At 42.1% G+C, this 22897-nt stretch overlaps 1 protein-coding gene across 2 annotated transcripts in view; it reads left to right on the forward strand.

Annotated features, from left to right (window-relative positions):
• Positions 1 to 22897, forward strand: part of LOC124234232 (heat shock factor 2-binding protein) — a 107410-nt gene that overhangs the window by 43832 nt on the left and 40681 nt on the right. For both annotated transcript variants that reach the window (XM_046651474.1, XM_046651475.1), the window contains exon 7: positions 79 to 196. In XM_046651474.1, the coding sequence (XP_046507430.1) occupies positions 79 to 196 (118 nt within the window). The remainder of the gene's footprint in view (positions 1 to 78; positions 197 to 22897) is intronic.

Raw genomic sequence — 22897 nt, forward strand, 5'->3', positions numbered from 1 at the left:
ATACTCCATCTTGGGCAAACTTTTCTAGATTCTGAAGTAACAGTGATTTTGATGCTTTGTTTTCTCTTTCTGTTGCAGATGTTGCTGCCATAGCATGCGGTCGTGAATTCTTGGTTAACTCCAGTCGAGTGCTCTTGGACACCATGCTGCAGCTTCTGGGAGACCTGAAGCCAGGACAGTGTACCAAACTCAAAGTGTACGGAGGATACTATTCGAAAGTTCATGTTTATTTACATACCAGTTAGAATTTGCTGATTGGGCCTCTTTTTCAAATAAACACAGTTAATTTGGCAATAGTTCTAAAAACTAGAAGAAACAAATTGCCTGGAGAATTAAGGGACACACTCTCTATTCAATACTATTTTAGAAAAATAGCATAAACAAAAGGAATGTTCTCACCTTAGAGCGATCAGTGAGTCCCAAATGCTGGTGTGACACTTCAGGGTTGTATTAATTACCTCAAAATGAACTTAAATAGGTATTTGTTACAGCAGAACCCGACTTCAAGGTGCCAAAATCTGTGTTCCTTTTCTCTTGTTGTGTAACAAGTTACTGCAGACTTAGTGGCTAAAACAACACATACTTGACAGTGTGTCGTTTAGGTCAGAAGTCTGAGTGGGCTTAACTGAGTTCTCTGACTAGCGTCTCAGAGGGCCAAGTCATGGCATTGTTGAGGCTGCGCTGTTTTCTGGCGGCCCTGGCGAGAATCTCCTTCCAGGTGTGTTCGTTGCTGGCAGAGCCCACTGCCTTGCATTTGTAGGACTGAGCTGCCTGTTTCTTTGATGGCTGTCAGGTGCGGGCCACTCACTCCTTCCAGGGCCGACTGAGTTCCTTATCCCATGACCCCACACCATCTTCACGCCACAGCAGCTTGCTGGACCCTGCTTACACTTGGAACCTCTCGGACTTCCTCCTCTGCTATCAGCCAGAGAAACTCTGCTTTTGTTGGGCTCATGTGTTTAGATTAGGCGTAAATGGATAAACTCCCTTTTGATTAACTGAGTAGACTGATCAGTAACCTTAATTATATCTGCAGAGTCTCTCTCCCATGTAACTGAACATGACCAGCATGTCGTATTATAGGTGCAGCCCCAGGGATGAGGGTGGGAAATCTTGGGCTGTTCTAGGACTCTGCCTGTCACACCATTCATTTCGAGTATTTGCTTTTACTTCCTGGAGTGTTTTTTATAGAAGTTTCTTTAAAGTCTTTGTCATACACTTCCAGCATCTGTGTCATCTTGGCCTTGGTGTCTCTTGGTTGTCTTTTCCCATGTGAGTTGGGATTTTTCCTGCTTCTTTGTATGCTGAGTAATTTTGGATTGTACTGTAGACATTTGAATGTTGTTTTGAGACCTTGGGTCTTGTTTAAATCCTGCAGGAAATGCTGATGTTTTTGTATTAGCAGGCAGTCAACCTGGTTGGGTTCTAGTCGCAAGTTCTGATCAGCCCCCTCTGTGTTGTGGTTTCAATGTGAGTTCTATTTTCAGAAAGCCTTTGCAGTGCTATTGGGTCTGCCCCTCACGTGTGCCACCTGTGGCCAGCCTGAGACCTTCATGGTAGTTGAGAGGTTAGTTCTCAGAGTCTCGGATATGCTGTTTATGATCAGATCCACATGTGCATAGCCTGGAGTGAGGGTCGGGGTTTATAACAACCTTGTGGGTCACTTTCTTGAGCTCTGAACGCTCTACAATGTCCTTGGTACTTCTTAGTTCCCCAGGGCTCCCTTTTTCAGTCCTTCCCCTGGAATGCTAGGGTTTTATGTGCCCTGCTGTGCCCTATGTTTTTGCCACTTTGCCCACATCCAGGGCCAGACAGCAGGAGTTTACAGAACCACAGTTCCTTCCAGTGGTGAGGAGGATTTCTTTTGCACAGAGTGAGTTACCTGGGGCTCCCACTGCTAGCATAGTCACTGCCAGGAGGTTCCTCCCCTACTGCCTGAGCCTGCAGTAGAAGTCTTCTCCTGGTGCTCGCTCGCTGTGGGTCACTGCCACTTCCGGGCTGCGGGCTGCGTGGTAAACTCACTGCCGGTTTGGTGGTTCTTACACTCCTGGTTTTCTTCCCAGTCTGCCTGTTCCTGTTTACTTCTCTGGGGCCTCCCACAGCTGCTCCTTGTATTCTGTTCAGCATTTATAGCTGCATTCTGTGGAAGCAAGAGGGTGGGGTGTTTAGTCCATCTTATCTGGACTAGACTCTCCAGTCCATTTTAGTATTTTGTGCTAGCAAATATATGTACATGAGAAATGCATATAATATAAGATATAACATATAGTTTTGTGTATATTTTTACAACTTGTCCATGGATCTAGTTAACTCCTTTTAAGTATCTTATATCAAAGAAGATGTAACATTTGGATTATCTTTTCACTGACTAGTGGACATATAGGTTCTTTTCAGGTTTTATTCCTCAGATATAGTGCTGCAAACCTCTCCTTGCTAAGCTGCGTGCCAGTTCCTCTGTGAGTTTTCTCAGAAGTGGAGTATTGGATAAGTAGGACATGCATATTTTCAGCATTATAGGATAGTGCCAAATTGTCACCAAAGTGTACTCCTCCACCTGTACTACGTCAGTGCTCTGCATCGTCAGTGTCATCAGAGATATGTCAGCATGCTCACCACTGGATGCTCCCATGCCCTCATCACCACTTCATTGTTTATTGTATTCTTATAAAGAATACTTATGTTTTCTGTCTATATCTGTCTGTCTGCCTGTCTGTTTTTAGATTTAGATTACCAGTGAAGTTGAGACTCTTTTCACATGTTTGTAATACTTGTTTTTTTCTGTGAATTACCTGTTCGTGACTGTTGCTCATTTCTATTGGGTTATATTTTTCTTAATGGTTTGCTGTCATTTTTTATGTGTTCTGGATACTAAACCATTGTCTCTTTTGCTTCTGTGGTCTGTACAAGGTCATTGTTCCTGGGGCCAGCTAACCTCCTACTCCAGTTTCGAAGGCGAGGCTGTGTGTGAGGGCTGAGTCACTTTTAGCCTCTCTGGTTCCAGTAGGTGGAGCTCTGTGCCTTTGCATCCTCATGAGCTCTTGTCCATTGCAGTGGGAGATAGGGAGAATTGCCTTCAGAGACATTTGCTAGCTTACTTGGCAGTCTTCATCTGACCACTGAGCAGAGCTCATGTACAGACTGCTGGCCTCTGACTCCACTTGGGATCTCAGCACGCAGCAGCCTGAAGTGGGTCTTCTCCATCATGTGATCTTTGGCTGCCTTCTAATGTGCATGACATCGGTCCACTTTCTTCTTCACTGCTCACTCCCAACCTTGAGTCCTCTGGAACCAGGACCTTTCTTGTATTCTAAGTAAGCTTCCTTTTCTTTTTGGCCTCTCCATGCCTTGACTGTAACTTGCTTCTTTCCTGGGGATTTTGCTTTTCTTGCCACCTCCACGATCAAAGGCTACTCATTTTAAGCAGCTTGGGTGCCTCAGACCAGAGATGGGGAATTTTTTTAAAGACAATTTTTTTAGAGCAGTTTTAGTTTAACAGCAAAATTGAGAGGAAGATACAGAGATTTCTCATATACTCCCTGCTCCCACACACACATAGCCTTCCCTGTTATCAACATCACTCACCAGAATGGTACACTTTTTTACCAAGGATGAGCCTACGTTGACACATCACAATCACCCAAAGTCCGTAGTTTATATTAGAGTTCACTCTTGGTGTCGTATATTCTGTGGGTTTGGATAAATGTCTTATGACATATATTCATAATTATAATATCACATAGTGTATTTTCACTGCCCTAAAAATCCTTTGTGTTGTACCTATTCATCTCTTCCCCATCCCTACCCCGGCAAACACTGATATGTTTATTGTCTCCATAGTTTTGCCTTTTCCAATATGTCATACAGTTGGAAGCCTTCTCAGATTGGCTTCTTTCACTTAGTAATATGCATTTAAGGTTCTTCCCTGTCTTTTCCTGGCTTGATAGATCATCTCTTTTTAGCATCGAGTAATATTCCATTGTCTATATACCACAGTTTATTTCTCCATTTACTGACATCTTAATGCTTCCAGGTTAGGGCAGTTATGAATAAAGTTGCTCTAAACATTGTGTGTAAGTTTTTGTGTGGACGTAAGTTTCAGCTCCTTTGGGTAAGTTACCAAGGAGCACATTTACTGGATCACACGGAAAGAGTATGTTTAGTTTTGTAAGATACTATCAAACTGTCTTCCAGAGTGGCGGCACCATTTTACGTTCCCACCGGCGATGATGAGAGTTCCTGTTGCTCCACAGCCTTGTCAGCCTTTGGTGTTGTCAGTGTTCAGAATTTGGGTCATTCTAAAAGGTGTATAGTGGTATGTCATTGTTTTAGTTTGCATTTCTCTGATGACATATGATGTGGAGCATCTTTTCATTTGCTTATTTCCCATCTGTATATCTTCTCTGGTGAGGTGCCTGTTAAGGTCTTTTGGCTCACTTTTTTACTTGTTTTTGTTGTTGTTGTTGTTATTGTTGAGTTTTAGAGTTCTTTGTGTATTTTGGATAATAGTCCTTTATTAGATATTTCATTTGCAAGTATTTTCTCTTAGTCTGTGACTTGTCTTCTCATTGTCTTGATATTGTCCTTCACAGAGCAGAATTTTTAATTTTAATGAAGTCTAGCTTATCGATTATTTTTTTTCATGGATCATGTCTTTGGTGTTGTATCTAAAAAGTCATCACCATATCCAAGGTCACTTAGGTGTTCTCCTGTGTTATCTGCTAGGAATTTTGCAGTTTTGCATTATACATTATGTCTGTGATCCATTTTGAGTTAATTTTTGTGAAGGATGTAAAGCCTGTGACTAGATTAATTTTTTGCATATGAATGTCCAGTTGTTCCTGTACCATTTGTTGAAGAGATCATCTTTGCTCCATTGTATTGTCTTTGTTCCTTTGTCAAAAGTCAGTTAATTGTATTTATGTGGGTCTATTTCTGGGCTCTCTGTTTGATTCCACTGATGTATTTGTCAATTCTTTTCCAAGTACCACACTGTCTTGACTACTGTAGCTTCATAGTAAGTCTTGAAGTCAGGTAGCATCAGTCCTCCAACTTTGTTCTTCTCCTTCAATATTGTGTTGGCACTTCTGGTTCTTTGCTTCTCCATGTAAGTTTTAGAATCAATTTGTCAATATCCATAAAATAACTTGCTGGGATTTTGATTAGGATTGCATTGAATCTATAGATCAAGTTGGGAAGAACTGACATCTTGACAATACTGAGTCTTCCTACCCATGAACATGGAATAGCTCTCCGCTTATTTAGTTCTTTGATTTTGTTCATTTGGGTTTTGTAGTTTTCCTCATACAGATATTGTATATATTTTGTTAGGTTTATACCTAAGTGTTTCATTTTTTGGGGATGCTAATGGTATTGTGTTTTTGATTTCAATTGACTTTTGTATATTAACCTTATATCCTGCAACCTTGCTATAATTTTATTAGTTCCAGGAGGTTTTGTTGTTGTTATTGATTCTTTTAGGTTTTCTATGTAGATGATTATGTCATCTGTGAACAAAGACAATTTTATGTCTTCCTTTCCAATCTGTATACATTTTATTTCCTTTTCTTGTCTTATTGCATTAGGCAAGGATTTCCAATATGATGTTGAAAATGAGTGGTGAGAGGGGACATCCTTGCTTTCCCGTCTTAATGGGAAAACTTTGAGGTTCTCACTATTAAATATGATGTTTAGGTTTTTTGTAGATAGTCTTTTTCAAGTTGAGGAAGTTCCCCTCTATTTCTAGTTTACTGAGAGTTTTTATCATGAACGGATGTTGCACTTTGTCAAATCCTTTTCCTTCAGCTATTGATATGATTATGTGATTTTTCTTTTATAGTCTCTTCATGTGATGGATTACATTAATTCATTTTCGAATTTTGAATCAGCTTTGCATACCTGGGATAAATCCCACTTGGTCATGGTGTATAATTCTATTTATACTTTTTTGGATTCAATTTGCTAATATTTTGTTGAGGATTTTTGCATCTAAGTTCATGAGACAGTTTGGTCTATAGTTTTATTTTCTTGTATGTCTTTGTCTGGTTTTGGTATCAGAGTAATAGAATGAGTTAGGAAGTATTCGCTCTGCTTCCATCCTCTGAAAGAGATTGTAGAGAATTGGTAAAATTTCTTCCTTAAGTGTTTGGTAGGATTTCCCAGTAAACTCATCTGAACTTGATGCTTTCTGTTTTGGAAGGTTTTTTTAATTATTAATTCAATTTCTTTCATAGATAAAGGCCTGTACAGATTGTCTGTTCCTTCTTGTGTGCATTTTGGCAGAAATTATCCTTCAAGGAATTGGTCCATTTCATCTAGGTTATCAAATTTGTGTAGTATTTGGCTGTAATCCTTACCATTTTTGTGGGATCTTTAATGATGTCCCTTCTTTCATTTCTGATATTAGTAGTTTGTGTCCTCTGTCTTTTTTATTCAGTTAGCCTGGCTGGAAGCTTGTTGATTTTATTGATCTTTTCAAAGAATCAGCTTTTGGTTTCATTGATTTTTCTCTATTGATTTCCTGTTTTCTTCTGCTTACTTTGGATTTATCTTGCTCTTCTTTTTCTAGTCTTCTGAGGTGGAAACAAATTATTGATTTTAGATCTGTCTTCTTTTCTAATATCTGCAACCAGGGCTATAAGTTTCCTTCTAAGCACTGCTTTTGCTGCATCCCACAAATTTTGGTAAGTTGTATTTTCATTTTCATTCAGTTCAAAATATTTTAAAATTTCTCTTGAAAGTTCTTATTTGATCCATATCTTATTTATATGTTGTTTAATTGGCACTATTTTGGATTTTCCATTATCTTTTTGTTACTGATTTCTAGTTTAATTCTGTTATGGGCTAAGAGCGGATATTGTATGATTTGTGTTCTTTTAAATTTGTTGAGGTGTGTTCTTGTCTGAATGTGGTCTGTCTTGGTGAGTGTTCCGTGTGAGCTTGTGATGAGTGTGTGTTCTGCTGTTGCTGCATGAAGTAGTCTATAGCTGTCAGTTCTAGCCAGTTGATTGATGTCGTTGCTCAGTTCCGTTATGTCCTTGGCTGAGTTTCTGTCTACGGGATCTGTCCGTTTCTGAGACAGGGTGTCACAGTCTCTGTCTGTAATAGTGGATTCGTCTGTTTCTCCTTGCAGTTTTATCAGTTTTTGCCTCACGTAGTTTGACGCTCTGTTGTTAGGCACATACGTGTTAAGAATTACATCTTCTTGGAGAATTGACCCCTTTATCATTGTCTAGTACCCTTCTTTAACCCTGATACTTTCCTTGTTTTGAGATGTGCTCTGTCTGAAACTAATATAGCTACTCCTGCTTCCTTTTCATTCATGTTAGCATGCTGTATCTTTCTCCACCCTTTACTTTTAATCTGTATCTATCTTTGTATTTAAAGTGGGTATCTTTTTATGCTTTTTTTTCAGTGAGAAAGATTGGTCTTGAGCTAACGTCTGTTGCCAATCTTCCTATTTTTTTTGTTCTCCCCAAAGCCCCAGTGCATAGTTGTAGATGACCTAGTTATAGGTCATTCTAGTTCTTCCGTGTGGGACCCCACCACAACATGGCTGGATGAGTGGTGTGTAGGTCCACACCCAGGATCTGAACCGGCAAACCCTGGGCCGCAAACGCAGAGCGTGCGAACTTAACCACTCAGCCACAGGGCCAGCCCCTAAAGTGGGTATTTGGTACACAATACATACTTGGGTCTTGTTTTTTGATCCACTCTGACAAATTGGTCTTTTAGTTGGTGCATTTAGACCACTGACATTCAAAGTGATAATTGATATAGTTGGGTTAATGTCTACCATATTCATTACTGTTTTCTATTTGTTGCCCTTGGTTTTTATTCCTATTTTTGTCTCCCATTCTTTTTCTGCATTTTGTGATTTTAACTGATCATTTTATGTGATTTCATTTTCTTTCCTTTCTTAGCATGTTGGTTGTGCTTCTCTTTTTACTTTTTTTAGTGGTTGCCTGTAGTTTCCAATATACACTCAGAGTCTAGTCTGCTTTTAAATAATATCATATCACTTCCTGGGTAGTGTGAGTATCTTATGGTAAAGAATAATCCTAATTACTTCCTGCCATTCCTTGTATCATTGCTATCATTCATTTCACTTATACACAAGCATATACACACACACATACAGCTATCTACATAAGCATGCATAGTCAAATATATTGCTGCCATTATTATTTTGAGCAAACTTTTATCTATTAGATCAACTAAGAATAAGAAAAATGAAAGTTTTTATTTTTCCTTCACTTATTCCTCCTTTAGTGTTCTTCCTTTCTTTAAGTAATTCAAGTTTCCAGTCTGTGGTATGTTCCTTCTCTCTAAAGAACTTCTTTTAACATTTCTTATAAGGCAGGTCTGCTGGCAACAAATTCTAATTTTTGCTTGTCTGAGAAAGTCTTATTTCTCCTTCACTTTTCAAGAGTAATTTTGCTTACAGAATTGTAAGAAGAATTGAATTGTATAGAATTGTAAGTTGGTGGGTTTTTTACCTCTCAACATTTTAAATATTTTACTCTACTCTGTTCTTGCTTGCATGTTTTCTGAGAAGTTGGATGTAATTCTTATCTTTGTTCCTCTGTAAGTGAGGTGTTTTTTTCTCTGGCTTCTTTCAGGATATTTTCTTTATCTTTGATTTTCTGCAGTTTGAAAATGGTATGCCCAGGTGTAGTTTATTTTTGCATTTACCCTACTTGGTGATCCCTGAGCTTCCTGGATCTGTGGTTTGGTGTCTGACATTAGTTTGGGGAATTCTCAGTCATTACTGTTTCAAATATTTCTTCTGTTCTTTTCTCTCTCTTTCCCTTCTGGTATTCTCATTACATTTATGTTACCCCCTTTGTAGTTGCCACACGGTCCTTGGATATTCTGTTCTGTTTTTTCAGTCTTTGTTCTCTTTGCTTTTCAATTTTGGAGGTTTCTATCAATATGTCTTCTAGTTCAGAGATTCTTTCCTCAGCCATGTCTAGTCTGCTGGTAAGCCCATCAAAGACTTTTCTTCATTTTTGTTACAGGGCTTTTTATCTCTAGCATTTTTTTTTAATTGGTTCTTTCTTAGGATTTCTGTCTCTCTGTTTACATTATCCATCTGTTCTTTCATGCTATCTACTTGATATATTAGAGCCCTTAGTATATTAATCATAATTGTTCTAAATTTCTGGTCTGATAATTCCAGTGACCCTGCCATGTCTGGGTCTGATGCTTGGTCTGTCTCTTCAGATGTATTTTTTGCCTTTTGGTATGATATGCCTTGTAATTTTTTCGTGATAGCCAGCATGATGTACTAAAAGGAACTGCTGTAAATAGGCCTAGAACAACATTTTGGTCAATGATGTACCACGTATACATGACAGTGGTCTGATAACATTAGGACCATAGAGGTAGGTGTGTTGTAGGCTGTACCATCTAGGTTTGCATAAGTGCACTGTATGATGTTCATACAACTACAGAATCACCTAACAATACATTTCTCAGAATGTGTCCGTGTTGTTAGGTGACACTTAACTGTACTCTTCCTGTGATTTCGTCTCAGTCTTGTAGTGAGCCTGTGCCTCTGGACTGCATTTCATATCCTGGACAGCTTGGCTGGAGTGGGCTGGAGTTGGGTATTTCCCTTCCGAAGGCTAGAGCTCACTGGAGTTGGGTATTTCCCTTCCCTGAGTCAGTTAGGCTCTGGTTGACTAGCTTCCCTGAGGGCCAGCCTTGTTAGGAAGAACAAAGCACTCTGGTGTATTTCAGAATGGTTCCTCTTCCCCTCCCCTTGCTGTGGAAACCTGCTTGAGCTCCTAGAGGTAAATCTCATAGTATTGTAGGGACCTCCCTTTGACTGGGTCCCCCTGGAGTTTTTAACTGTCAGCATTGTCTACACTGAGCCTTGGCTAATTCCTCAGTTGCAGTTCAGGTTTTCTTCTCCCACCGCTGGTTCCTGCGGTGGTTTCCTCTCGTGAGTCTCTGCTCTGGGAAGCTGGCTCCCTGTGTTCACCTGTCTGTCTCTCCAATCCTGGGGGCAGTGGTTGGCCCTGTGTCCGCTTTCTCTTATGAATCCAAGAAGAGTTGTTGGTTTTTCAGTCTGTTGTGATTTTTATTTGTTGGGAGAGAGTGGCGACTTCCACGCTCCTCATATGTGAACTGGAAACCGGAAGCCCTTGTTCTCATTTTTTTTTATTAAGGTTATAAAAGTTAACATCCTTGTGAAATTACAGTTGTACATTATTATTAGTCATGTTGTAGGTACACCACTTGACCCCTAGTGCCCTCCCCCCACCCCCCTTTCCCCTGGCAACCACCAATCAGTTCTCTTTGTGCGTATGTTAACTACCACCTATGAGTGGAGTCATACAGAGTTCGTCTTTCTCTGTCTGGCTTATTTCACTCAACATAATACTCTCAAGGTCTATCCATGTTGTTGTGAATGGGACAACTTTGTCCTTTTTTATGGCTGAGTAGTATTCCATTGTATAAATATACCACAACTTCTTTATCCAATCATCAGTTGCTGGGCACTTAGGTTGGTTCCATGACTTGGCTATTGTGAATAATGCTGCAATGAAGATAGGGGTGCATGGAGCTTCTGAAATAGCTGGTTTCAGGTTCTTAGGATATATACCCAGTAGTGGGATGGCTGGGTCATAAGGTATTTCTATTCTTGACTTTTTGAGGAATCTCCATACTGTTTTCCATAGTGGTTGCACCAGTTTGCATTCCCACCAACAGTGTATGAGGGTTCCCTTTTCTCCACAACCTCTCCAACATTTGTCACTCTTGGTTTTGGATATTTTTGCCATTCTAACAGGTGTAAGGTGATATCTTAGTGTAGTTTTGATTTGCATTTCCCTGATGATTAGTGATGATGAGCACCTTTTCATGTGTCTATTGGCCATCTGCATATCTTCTTTGGAGAAATGTCTGTTCATGTCCTCTGCCCATTTTGTAATTGGGTTATTTGATTTTTTATTGTTGAGTTGTGTGAGTTCTTTGTATATTATGGAGATTAACCCTTTGTCGGATAAATAACTTGTGAATATTTTTTCCCACTTAGTGGGCTGTTTTTTTGTTTCAATCTTGTTTTCCCTTGCCTTGAAGAAGCTCTTTAGCCTGATGAAGTCCCATTTGTTTATTCTTTCTATTGTTTCCCTCATGTGGGGGGTTATGGTGTCCGAAAAGATTCTTTTGAAGCTGATGTCAGAGTGTGCTGCCGATATTCTCTTCTAGAAGACTTATTGTTTCAGGCCAAATCTTTCAGTCTTTGATCCATTTTGAGTTTATTTTAGTAAATGGTGAAAAAGAATGGTTGATTTTCATTCTTTTACATGTGGCTGTCCAGTTTTCCCAGCACCATTTGTTGAAGAGACTTTCTTTCCTCCATTGTAGGCCCTCAGCTCCTTTGTCAAAGATTAGCTGTCCATAGATGTGTGGTTTTACTTCTGGTCTTTCAATTCTGTTCCATTGATCTGTGCACCTGTTTTTGTACCAGTACCATGCTGTTTTGATTACTGTGGCTTTATAGTCTGTTTTGAAGTCAGGGATTATGATGCCTCCAGCTTTGTTCTTCTTTCTCAGGATTGCTTTAGTAATTCGGGGTCTTTTGCTGCCCCATATGAATTTTTGGATTCTCTGTTCGATTTCTGTAAAGAATGACATTGGAATTCTGATTGGGATAGCGTTGAATCTGTAGATTGCTTTAGGTAGTATGGACATTTTAACTATGTTTATTCTTCCAATCCATGTGCATGGAATGTCTTTCCATCTCTTTATGTTGTCGTCGATTTCTTTCAAGAAGGTCTTGTAGTTTTCGTTCTATAGATCTTTCACTTCCTTGGTTAAATTTATCCCAAGGTATTTTATTCTTTTTGTTGCGATCATGAATGGGATTGAGTTCTTGAGATCTTTTTCTGTTAGTTCATTGTTAGCGTATAGAAATGCTACTGATTTATGTATGTTGATTTTATACCCTGCAACTTTGCTGTAGTTGTTGATTGTTTCTAATAGTTTTTGTATGGATTCTTTGGGGTTTTCTATATATAAGATCATGTTGTCTGCAGACAGCGAGTTTTACTTCTTTGTTGCCTATCTGGATTCCTTTTATTTTATTTCTTTTTCCTGCCGAATAGCTCTGGCCAACACCTCCAGTACTATGTTGAATAGGAGTGGTGAAAGTGGGCACCCTTGTCTTGTTCTTGTTCTGAGAGGGATGGGTTTCAGTTTTTGTCCGTTGACTATGATGTTGGCTGTGGATTTGTCATATATGGCCTTTATTATGTTGAGGTACTTTCCTTCTATACCTATTTTATTGAGGGTTTTTATCATAAATGGATGTTGGATCTTGTCGAATGCTTTCTCTGCATCTATTGAGATGATCATGTGGTTTTTGTTTCTCATATTGTTAATGTAGTGAATCACGTTGATTGACTTGTGGATGTTGAACCATCCCTGTGTCCCTGGTATAAATCCCACTTGATCATGGTGTATAATCTTTTTGATATATTGCTGTATTTGGTTTGTCAAAATTTTGTTGAGGATTTTTGCATCTATATTCATCAGTGATACTGGCCTGTAGTTTTCCTTCTTTGTGTTGTCCTTGTCAGGTTTGGGGATCAGGGTGATGTTGGCTTCATAGAATGTATTAGGGAGTGCTCCATCTTCCTCTATTTTCTGGAACAGTTTGAGAAGGATAGGTATTAAATCTTCTTTGAATGTTTGGTAGAATTCTCCAGAGAAGCTGTCTGGTCCTGGACTCTTATTTTTGGGGAGGTTTTTGATTACTGTTTCTATTTCTTTACTTGTGATTGGTCTATTCAGATTCTCTATTTCTTCCTGATTCAGTTTGGGTAGGTTGTATGAGTCTAGGAATTTATGCATTTCTTCTAGGTTGTTCAATTTGTTGGCATATAGTTTTTCATAGTATTCTCTTATGATCCTTTGTATTTCTTCGGTGTCTGTTGTGATTTCTCCTCTCTCATTTCTAATTTTATTTATTTGAGACTTCTTTTTTTTTTTAGTGAGTCTGGCTAAGGGTTTGTCGATTTTGTTAATTTTTTCGAAGAACCAACTCTTTGTTTCATTGATCCTTTCTACTGTCTTTTTTGTTTCAATATCATTTATTTCTGCTCTAATTCTTATTATTTCCCTCCTTCTACTGACTTTGGGCTTTGTTTGTTCTTCTTTTTCTAATTCCGTTAGGTGTTGTTTGAGGTTGTTTATGTAAGATTTTTCTTGCTTATTGAGGTGAGCCTGTATTGCAATGAATTTTCCTCTTAGGACTGCCTTTGCTGTGTCCCAAATAATTTGGTACAGTGTGTTTTCATTTTCGTCTCCCAATAATATTTGATTTCTTCTTTAATTTCTTCAATAATCCATTGTTTGTTCAGTAGCATGTTGTTTAGTCTCCACATTTTTGCCCCTTTCCCAGCTTTATTCTTGTAGTTGATTTTTAGTTTCATAGCATTGTGATCAGAAAAGATGCTTGGTATTATTTCACCCCTCTTGAACTTATTGATGCTTGCTTTGTTTCCCAAGATATGTTCTATCCTTGAGAATGTTCCATGCGTGCTTGAGAAGAATGTGTAACCTGCTGTTTTTGGATGAAGTGTTCCATATATATCTGTTAGGTCCATCTGATCTAATTTTTCATTTAATTCTATAATTTCCTTGTTGATTTTCTGTCTGGATGATCTGTCCATTGGTGTTAATGGGGTGTTGAGGTCCCCTACTATTATTGTATTGCTGTTGATGTCTCCTTTTAGTTTTGTTAAGAGTTTCTTCACGAATTTTGGTGCTCCTGTGTTAGGTGCGTATGTATTTATGACTGTTATGTCATCTTGGTGGAGCATCCCTTTTATCATTATATACTGCCCCTCTTTGTCTTTCGTTACCTGTTTTGCTTTGAAGTCTACTTTGTCTGATATAAGTATGGCAACACCTGCTTTCTTTTGTTCATTATTGGCTTGGAGTATTGTCTTCCACCCCTTCACTCTGAGTCTGTGATTGTCTTTGGGGCTGAGGTGTGTTTCCTGGAGGCAGCATATTGTTGGATCTTGTTGTTTGATCCATCCTGCCACTCTGTGCCTTTTGATTGGAGAGTTCAATCCATTCATGTTTAGTGTGATTATTGAAACGTGGGGGCCTACTGTTGCAATTTTATCACTTGCTTTCCAGTTCTTTTGCATTTTGTCCTGATGGAGAGCTGTTACTTTGTGTTATTGTCCTTTTGCTTATCTCCTTTGTTCTGGATTTTGTAACCCCTTTCCTTTTTTTGATTTTTCAGGAATGAGTTTCTTCCTGAGCAATTCTTGAAGAGGAGGTTTTGTGGTGATGAACTCCCTTAACTTTTGTTTATCTGGGAAAGTTTTTATTTCTCCATCATATTTGAAGGATATTTTTGCTGGGTAGAGTATTATTGGCTGCAAGTTTTTATCCTTCAGAGTTTTGAATATTTCATTCCAATCTCTTCTAGCCTGTAAGGTCTCTCCTGAGAAATCTGCTGATAGCCTTATGGGGTTTCCTTTGTAAGTTATTTTCTTCTGCCTGGCTTCCCTTAGTATTTTCTCTTTGTCGTTGACTTTTGCTAGTTTCACTACTATATGTCTTGGGGTTGGTCTTCTTGCGTTAATAAAGTTTGGAGATCTGTTGGCTTCTGTGACATGAAGTTCCATCTATCTTCCCAAGTTTGGAAAGTTCTCAGCTATTATTTCTTTGAACAGGCCTTCTGCCCCCTTCTCCTTCTCTTCTCCCTCTGGTATACCTTATGTTGCATCTCCTAATTGAGTCAGATAATTCTTGGAGAGTTTCTTCATTTCTTTTTAGTCTTAATTCTCTCTCCTCCTCTGCCTGCATCATTTCTATATTCCTATCCTCCAAATTGCTAATTCTGTCCTCCATATTATCGACCATACTGTTCAGAGAGTCCAGATTTTTCTTAATCTCCTCCATTGTGTTCTTCATCTCCAGTATTTCTAATTGGTTCTTCTTTATGGTGTCAAGCTCTTTTGTGACATAGCTCCTGAACTCATTGAATTGTCTATCTGAATTCTCTTTTAGGTCGTTGAATTTTTTAATATTGGCAGTTTTGAAATCATTGTCATTTAGGTTGTAGATTTCATTGTCTTTGGGATTGTTTTCTGGATGCTTATCATTTTCCTTCTGTTCTGGAGATTTAATATATTTTTTCATACTGCTTGATGGCGTGGGTTTGTGACTCCGCATAGAGATAGAGTTTAGTCACTGCTTCCACTTGTTGTGACTGGTGTGTGTTGGGGGGCAGCTGTTTAGACTGCCCCAACCAGGAACCCTGTCAGCTGTTACTGACTGGGTCTGGACCCCTCCTTGTAGTCACAGTGGTCATGTGGGTCCCTCGTCGGTTGTGGGGGCTATCGCAAGGGGGCCTCAGGCTGCTGGTGCCTACTGCTGCAGCCCACCTAGACGCGCTCCCTCCTTGTGGTCTGCAGTGGTGTTGTGGGCTTTCCCATCAGCCAGGAGCAGGATCACGTATAATCTCTGATTTGTCCCTAGCAGAGCCCACCAGATCACACTTGTCCACTATAGGTCCCAGCAGAGCTATGGGTATCTTCTGCAGTTTGTCATTAGCTCACTTAGCTGTGCTGCTTTTGCCCCAGGGCCTTCCCGCCTTGCGATTGCCAGTCGGGACCTCTCCACTAGTGCTGTGCAGAGGCTTTCACTGAGGCTGCTGTAGGACCCTGGAGTTCCCCCTGGGCTACATAGTCGTTTCACCGGAGCTCTACTCTGCCCCACTTTACTCTCACGGGATCTCTGGGAGCCCCTTGCCTCGTCTGGGACACGGCCAGAGTCCATAGGCCTGCGGTGGCTTGTAAGCTGCTGCCTTGTGGGGAATTCTGCTCTAGGGAGCTTCCTGGTGTTCCGAATGCTGTGTGGGGCCTCCCTGCCAATGGTGAGCAGAGGCCCTCCCTGCTGGGGGGGTGTGGGACCCTGGAGCAACCCCCTGGGCCACAGAGCCGGGTGTTGGAGCTCCACCCAGTCCCCAGGCACGTCCATGGGAAGTCCAGGCACCCCCTGTACCGACCCGTGTGCAGGAGACCGTGAGCCCAGCAGCAGCTTGTGGCCTGGAGCCACCCCGGGGGATCTGCCCACCGGGAGCTTTCCTTTTTCCTGGATTCTGGGCGTGGCCTCCCTGCTAATGGTGAGCGGAGGCCTTCCCTGCCAGTGGGTGTGGGGCCCTGGGGATTTGCCCTTGGGCTTAGGTGTGATCGCGGGGGGCTTGGGTAGCGGTGTTGTCACCTGTTTCCACTGTCTTTCCGCTGGTGAGTGCACACTCCTGCCCTCGGTGCTTGGCGATGCTATGGTGGAATCCGCTGGAAGAGAGCCTCCTTCAGGAACTAGGCTGTCCGGGGGTCGGGGGTCAGAGAGTTTTCACCTATTTCCACCTCCTCCCGGGGGGAAGTCTGTCCACGTTCCGATGTGTAGTAGCACGAGACTTTTAGGCGTCTTGAGATGCTATCTGGATATCCTTTGTTAATCGGTGAATGTCCAATTAGTTGTAGATTCAATGGGGGAGAGACAAAGAAGACCTCGCACTCCGGCATCTTGGTCCCACCCCGCCCCTTGTTCTCATTTTTTAAATCCATTTAAAAAAATCCATTTCTCTTCCACTTCATGCACGTGAGCATCCCTGGGAACCCTCCTCTGTGTCCTTACCGGTGCCCACTTTGCTGTCCACAGTGGCTAGGTTGGACTGTAGGCTGTTTGTGACCTGACCGCTTTGCTGTTACTCAGTCCTCTGCAGGTGGCTCTACTTCCTGCTCCATGGAGAGAACTGAGGGTGTGGGTTGTGAGCTTACTCATCTCAGCTGCCTCACTTATTAATAGCCCCTCACTCTCACACTCTTCTCTCATGTGTCAGAGGGACATCTGGCTTTTGGGGTTTTTGGGTGAGTAGTCCTCCTACCTCTGATTTCAATTAGCTGTCCTTTTGATTAGCTGCCCTCTTGGATTTTGCTGAGTTGGTTGTCATCTCTTGCTTTAGCATTTTCAAGTTCTCCCACTCTGCTGGCTCCTAGGCAGCCTTTTTTCTCCCAGTTATGCTGTGACAACCTTCAGCAGGGCCGTAGGTCCACATCAGTCCATTTGCCAGCTCTGCTAGAATTTGAGTGACTTTGGGTTTACCATGATGTGACATGTTTTCCAGAATGTGGAAAAAAGTTTCCATTTTTCCAGAATGAAGGGCTGGCTCATGGTGCCCTGTTCCTTTTGCTTCCCTTTGGAGTCCCCATGGGCCCTGTGGGTCAGTGACCTTATAACAGACTTAGTTCTACCATGGGGCACCAGGGCCATCTCTTTGGTGGCACATTCTCCTGGGGTAACAAGTGGGACATTGTTGTGACTTGGCCTCTGTGAGTTCTTTCATTATCATATCCTCTCAGACTGTAATTTCTCACTAGCCCTAGTTTATCTGCCTTTTTGGGGAAGACACTTTTTTAACTTCAAATGTAGAAACTTCCAACATCTGGTGGCTAGACATACCAGCTGATCCTGGGGGTCTCACGAGGTGCTTTGTGCTTCCAGCAGGATGAGTGGATTGCTGTTTACTGTAGTGGTAGATCTCTTAAGCCTTGGCATCCATACCTCCAAGAGGATCACCTGCTTGCTACACCAACCAGGACTGTGTTCTCTGTTGATAATTTTCACATTTGCATCAGCCTCTCAAGTGCCTGCTTGCCACCCAGGCCAGCCCTAGACCAGGCTCCCTCAGCCTGGGCTGGGGAATTCCATGCTGCAAGCCAGTGGCAAGCCCCTGGCAGAGGATCTTGGCCAGCTCTTCTCCATGCATTAGTCGTTCACCAGTTGGGGTGTGAAGTGTCAAGAGCTTCATCTGTCACTGTCAGCATCAGTCCGGTTTCTTCCACCTGTAACCATGGGTTATCCAGACTTCCACATGCACGTCTGGCACAGGCAGGGTCTGTGCTGTGTCTAGGATTGCACCCTGACCTTAGGATTGCAGAGGCCATTGAGCATCATGCTGGCACTGAGCCTGGTGCACTGGACCCTGAGACTGTCCTGGCTGTGTCTTGTCTTTCCCCACTCCTGTCAGGTGATGCTGTTGTTGCTATTCTCCTTGACAGTAAGAGCTGGACAAACAAAACTTTTGTTTCACATTGGAGATGTGGATTTTAGGAATTAGGATGACTTCTAGCCTTGTTAAGTACCCCTATTTCTTTTGTACTTAACTTTCGCATTAACTTATTCTCGTTGCCCATCCTTCGTTATGATTTTATTGGTCCTTATTGAACAGGCCACAGGCGGCCTTTTAACAACTTATTCTGGCTGCTTCTCAGGGTCAGTGTTAGGGACAGAACTGCTGGAGATGTCGTTGAATGGGTTGGCTGAAGGCCCAGAGTTTAAGGTGGCTCCTCAGCTAGAGAGAAGAGTCTGCTGGCAGGCTGAGCCGTTGGAGGGCGGCAGGGAGGGGTTTCCACATTCCTGAGCGATGGCTTGGCTCTCAGCATACTGCTCTCCCAGGTTTGGGGTTGGGCTGCAGGCTCTGTGAAGGGAATATGTCTGCTCTGTACCAATCGCAGGTTACTGGCAAAGCACGTTTCACTGTGCAGGGGCCGGGGAGTATGCGGCATGCATGGTCAGGAAGGACCAGGAGGGAGGAGAGCAGCTCAGCAGAGCTGTTTCTTGTCAGACACATGGGGTGGGGGAGTGTAGAAATGCCTCTGGAGTCTGGAATGTACTTTATCCTGCTCCTTGAGGTTACTGTTGGTTACCCCCCACTCGATGACTTCCAGTTGTCGTCAGCAGAAGTCCTGCTCATGAAATTTCCCAGGTCCTCTGGACAGAACCAATTTGTGAGCTCTGCAGGAAATCCAGTTCATACTTTGCGACCAAACTGGCATTATGACATTTCTGAAGAGATGTGGCTCTGAGTGACTGTGGCTGTGCGTGCAGCTCTGTGCCTCCGTGAGCAATGATTCATCATCGTCAGGAGCAGTGGGCTGGCTTCTCCGCAGAATCCCAGCTTCCAAAGAAGAGAGAACTTCTTCGGGATAGTCAGAGCTCAGACTGTATTTGTGAAGATGATTCTAGCAGCATTTCCACAAAATGTCTTAAAATAATGGCAGCACTTTAGAACTCAGCTCAGGGCACTGAGCTTGGAAGGGACCTCAGAGCACAGACAGCCTGCTCAGCATCTGCTCTGCTTGTCTCTCCCTCTCACGGTGAACTTCCGGGGGCACATACCGCCTCTTCAGCTCTGTGTCCCAGGGCCTGGCACACAGGAGATGCTCAGGAAGTCCTGCTAAACGAGCAAGTGAGATGCAGATACTCACCTTCTGGGTTACGGTCATACCTTGTTTGTTGTTAAAAGTCATACAAAGTGTCACTGCAGTGGTGGCCTGACGACTTCTTCACAGAAGGAGCAGCTTAATGCCAATTGAAAGGAAATATTCAAACATGATTGGGTTTCTAAATTGTTTCCAGTCAAAACTTTAGTAATGCTAGGTAGTAGGAAAGTTATCATTAAGGCCATTATAACATATTTCTAGGATGTTAATTATCATTTGGGGTCTGGAAATGAATGTATATTATTTTTCACGCGGTAGGGCTCTTAATGCCAAAACATTTATCATTCACTGAATTGGTCTAGTACTGAGTTATAAATTGGTATTTGGTGCCATGAATAATATAACCTCAGGTTGTCTGAGAGGCATTTTTAGGATTTCAACCTATCTAGTTTGATCATTCTATCTATATTTTTAAAAATCTCAAAAATCTGTATTCAGCTTTTTCAATAAGAAAAAGGCGAATAACCCAATATACATATAACCAAAGAGATAATCAGGCAGTTCCCAAAAGATACTGACAAGCTTCATAAATATGGATAAGATTCTCGACCTCAATTGTAATGCAGATTATAACCCTAATGAGATACCTTTCCATTCCATCTCGTTGAACAAAACCAGAGTCAGGCAGTTTGAGCTTTGGAGAGGAGGTGAGGCCGGGAGAGCTGACACCTGTCCTCTTGCTGTGGGGAGGGAGATGGAGGCTGTTGGGCGGCCTCTGTTGAGGTTGACCACATGCATGCCTGGGACAGGCAGTCCCCTTCTGCCTACATACTCCGGAGGAAGTTTTACCTGTAAACACCAGGATACTTGTGCAGAAACGTCCTGGCAGCCATGTTTGTAACGGTGTGCCCCAGGAAGCTACCTGAACCGCCGTCAGCTGGAGAACAGACAGAGGGAGGGCAGTTAGTGTGTGGGAACCTATCGTGCAAAGACGTTAGAACTGTGCAAATCAATAGACGCCTCAGCGTGGTGTGGGGGTTACGTACGGCCTCCTGCTGCTGCTGCAAACATGGAGAACAAAATCGCCAGGTTCTGTCCCTGTTGTACAAGTATACAGACATGCAAGGCTATTCTCACATCAGGTGTAGACAGTGGTTCCCACCGCCCTGAAGTACGCGTTCAGAGTTCCACGGGGGTTTGACTGTGGTGGTGAGGTTTTCTTTCTTAACCAGGGAGGTGTGTGTTCTGGTGTTCTTTATATTCTTTTGTGTCTCTTCAGTGTTACGTAGTAGATAACAATTAATCTATAGGTATTTGATTAGGATTACATATGGCATGGACCACAGATTTTTAGGTTCTGACTCGATTGGGGAGGGGTTGCAGACTCTAAAACAAGCATGCTAAGTAGTTAATTACTGCATTCCTCTTTAAAAATTGATAGGCCTCTAACTGCAAGCTGCCGTCTGTCATTTGGTCTGAAATGTCTAATTGTATTGCTCTGCCAGTTGCTTCTCTCTCAAATAACATAAGTAAACTTTTCTAAGACTTTTATTGCTCATTGTTCCTGAGAATTACTTGATGGTGCTAATTTGGCTACTTTAGATTTTAGTCAGTTTTGGAAGACTGATTTGTAGTTTTTGTTTCTGGCCATCACAATCATGCCTTTTGGTTTGTCTTTATTGTTGGTTTGTTTGGAAGCGCTGGGTGTGTTTGTTCTCTGTTACTTGTAGGTGACAGTTGGCGTTTCTTTTAGATGAAGGATAAGGCAGTTCAGTTGCGTCACCTTTACTTGCAGTGAGTCAGCCCTGTGCACCAGACCGTCAGGAGGGCTTCCCAGCTCCCCACCGGGAGAGCCTGTCCAGGCCGGTGACCCAGGTGAAGAGAGCTGCCTTTCTTTTTTTTTTTTTTTTTGAGAAAGATTAGCCCTGAGCTAACTACTGCCAATCCTTCTCTTTTTTGCTGAGGAAGACTGGCCCTGAGCTAACATCCGTGCCTGTCTTCCTCTACTTTACACATGGGATGCTTTCCACAGCATGGCTTTTGCCAAGCAGTGCCATGTCCGCACCCGGGATCCAAACCGGTGAACCCTGGGCAGCCAAGAACGGAACGTGGGAACTTAACCGCTGTGCCACTGGGCCAGCCCCAAGAGAGCTTCCTTTCATTGAAGGCAAGTTCCCGTTGTTGCTTTTGTGGCATCCACGTTCGCCACTACCTTTATTTTAGCCTTGCTTTCAGTCCTTTTGTTATCAGAGTCAGATGTATCTCAAGTTCTCAAGACTGCAGAGACCGGGAAGTTGTTCTTCTGGAGCCCATTAGTCCATCTGTAACGAATCTTCTGCCTAGGTTTGTGGTTGGAAGCCAGCTTTGCTGGCTTTTTTGTCATTGGAGGAAAAAGTCTGACTCCTGGTACTACAGTCGTTTGAGAAATGACATTTACTTTTAGTATCTCCTGTGAAGTCCTATAACAGTGAGTCGAGTGGGCAGTTTCTTTGACTTGACAGTTGGAAACGTCATACATTATTTACAAATTGCTTTTGGTTGGAATAGAAAACATTTGGATAAGAAACGGAGAGTCATTCTGAGTTTGGTGTTTGCTAGGTCCTTGAGTGATCTTGGAGAAGTCGCTGGTCTTCTGTGAGATGTAGCCTGACCATGATTTGAGGTCTCAGGTGGCACCATGGTCATTGCAATCACCTTTGTTCCATGTTTGCTTCACAAGGATGGCTGATTTTGACCAAATAGGAAATTTTAAAGGTATCTGTCAATTTGTGAGTCGTTTTTGACACCTTAAAGTTAAATGGCAGTCAATGAAGAATTTCAGCTGGACGTATCTTCTGCCGCATATTTGCACACGTATTACAGTTACCATCTAGAGGTTAACTTTGCCTTTTAAGATCTAGAGAAGATTGGTTTATCCTATTTTCATGCTCTAAAGCAGGAGTTAGCAAACTTCTTCTGTAAGGGGCCAGATAGAGAATATTTTAGGCTCTGTAGGCCATATGATCTCTCTTGCAATGACTCAGCCCTGCTGTTGTGCGTGAGAGCAGCATAGACAGTACATTTAATTTTAAGGAATTCCAGCTATCTGTGCTGGTAATGTGAAGTAGGAACTTTTCTCTTCCTGGAACACTGGATCAGAGACCGCTGAAAATTCTAGTCAAGGTGCTGAATTTTTCTCATGAATATGACATTTGAATAGCCCTTAATAACTCATAATAGGTTACTAGCAAATAGATATTTGGATATCTCAGGAAACCTTGAGAGGATTTGCACTTGCGGCTCATCTTTGGCCCATGGGGGGCTGAGGATCGTAACTGGAAAGCTGGGCCTCACTGCTGTCGAGGGCGCTCGTCTAGTGTTACCTTCTTGGACTCCGTAGCTTGTCTTGACCTTGAAGATGCCCCTAAAATACGAGGAGAGAAAGACCTGTCCCTGCTTGCTTTGCCCTGCTGAGGCTCTCGGTCACTGGGAATTGAGTCATTTTCCATATTTAAACGGAGTGCTTAGTGTCCCAGGTACTGTACCAGGCTGTGGGTGATAAAGAGGAATCAGCCACGGAGCTTGCTTTTGACAAAGTAGGGTTAGTGAGGAAACCAGCTGTTTTAAGAGAGGGCTGTAATAAACATTTTCCATGGCAT

Source organism: Equus quagga, unplaced genomic scaffold (genome assembly GCF_021613505.1).
Source record: "Equus quagga isolate Etosha38 unplaced genomic scaffold, UCLA_HA_Equagga_1.0 73442_RagTag, whole genome shotgun sequence".
NCBI lineage: Eukaryota > Metazoa > Chordata > Mammalia > Perissodactyla > Equidae > Equus > Equus quagga.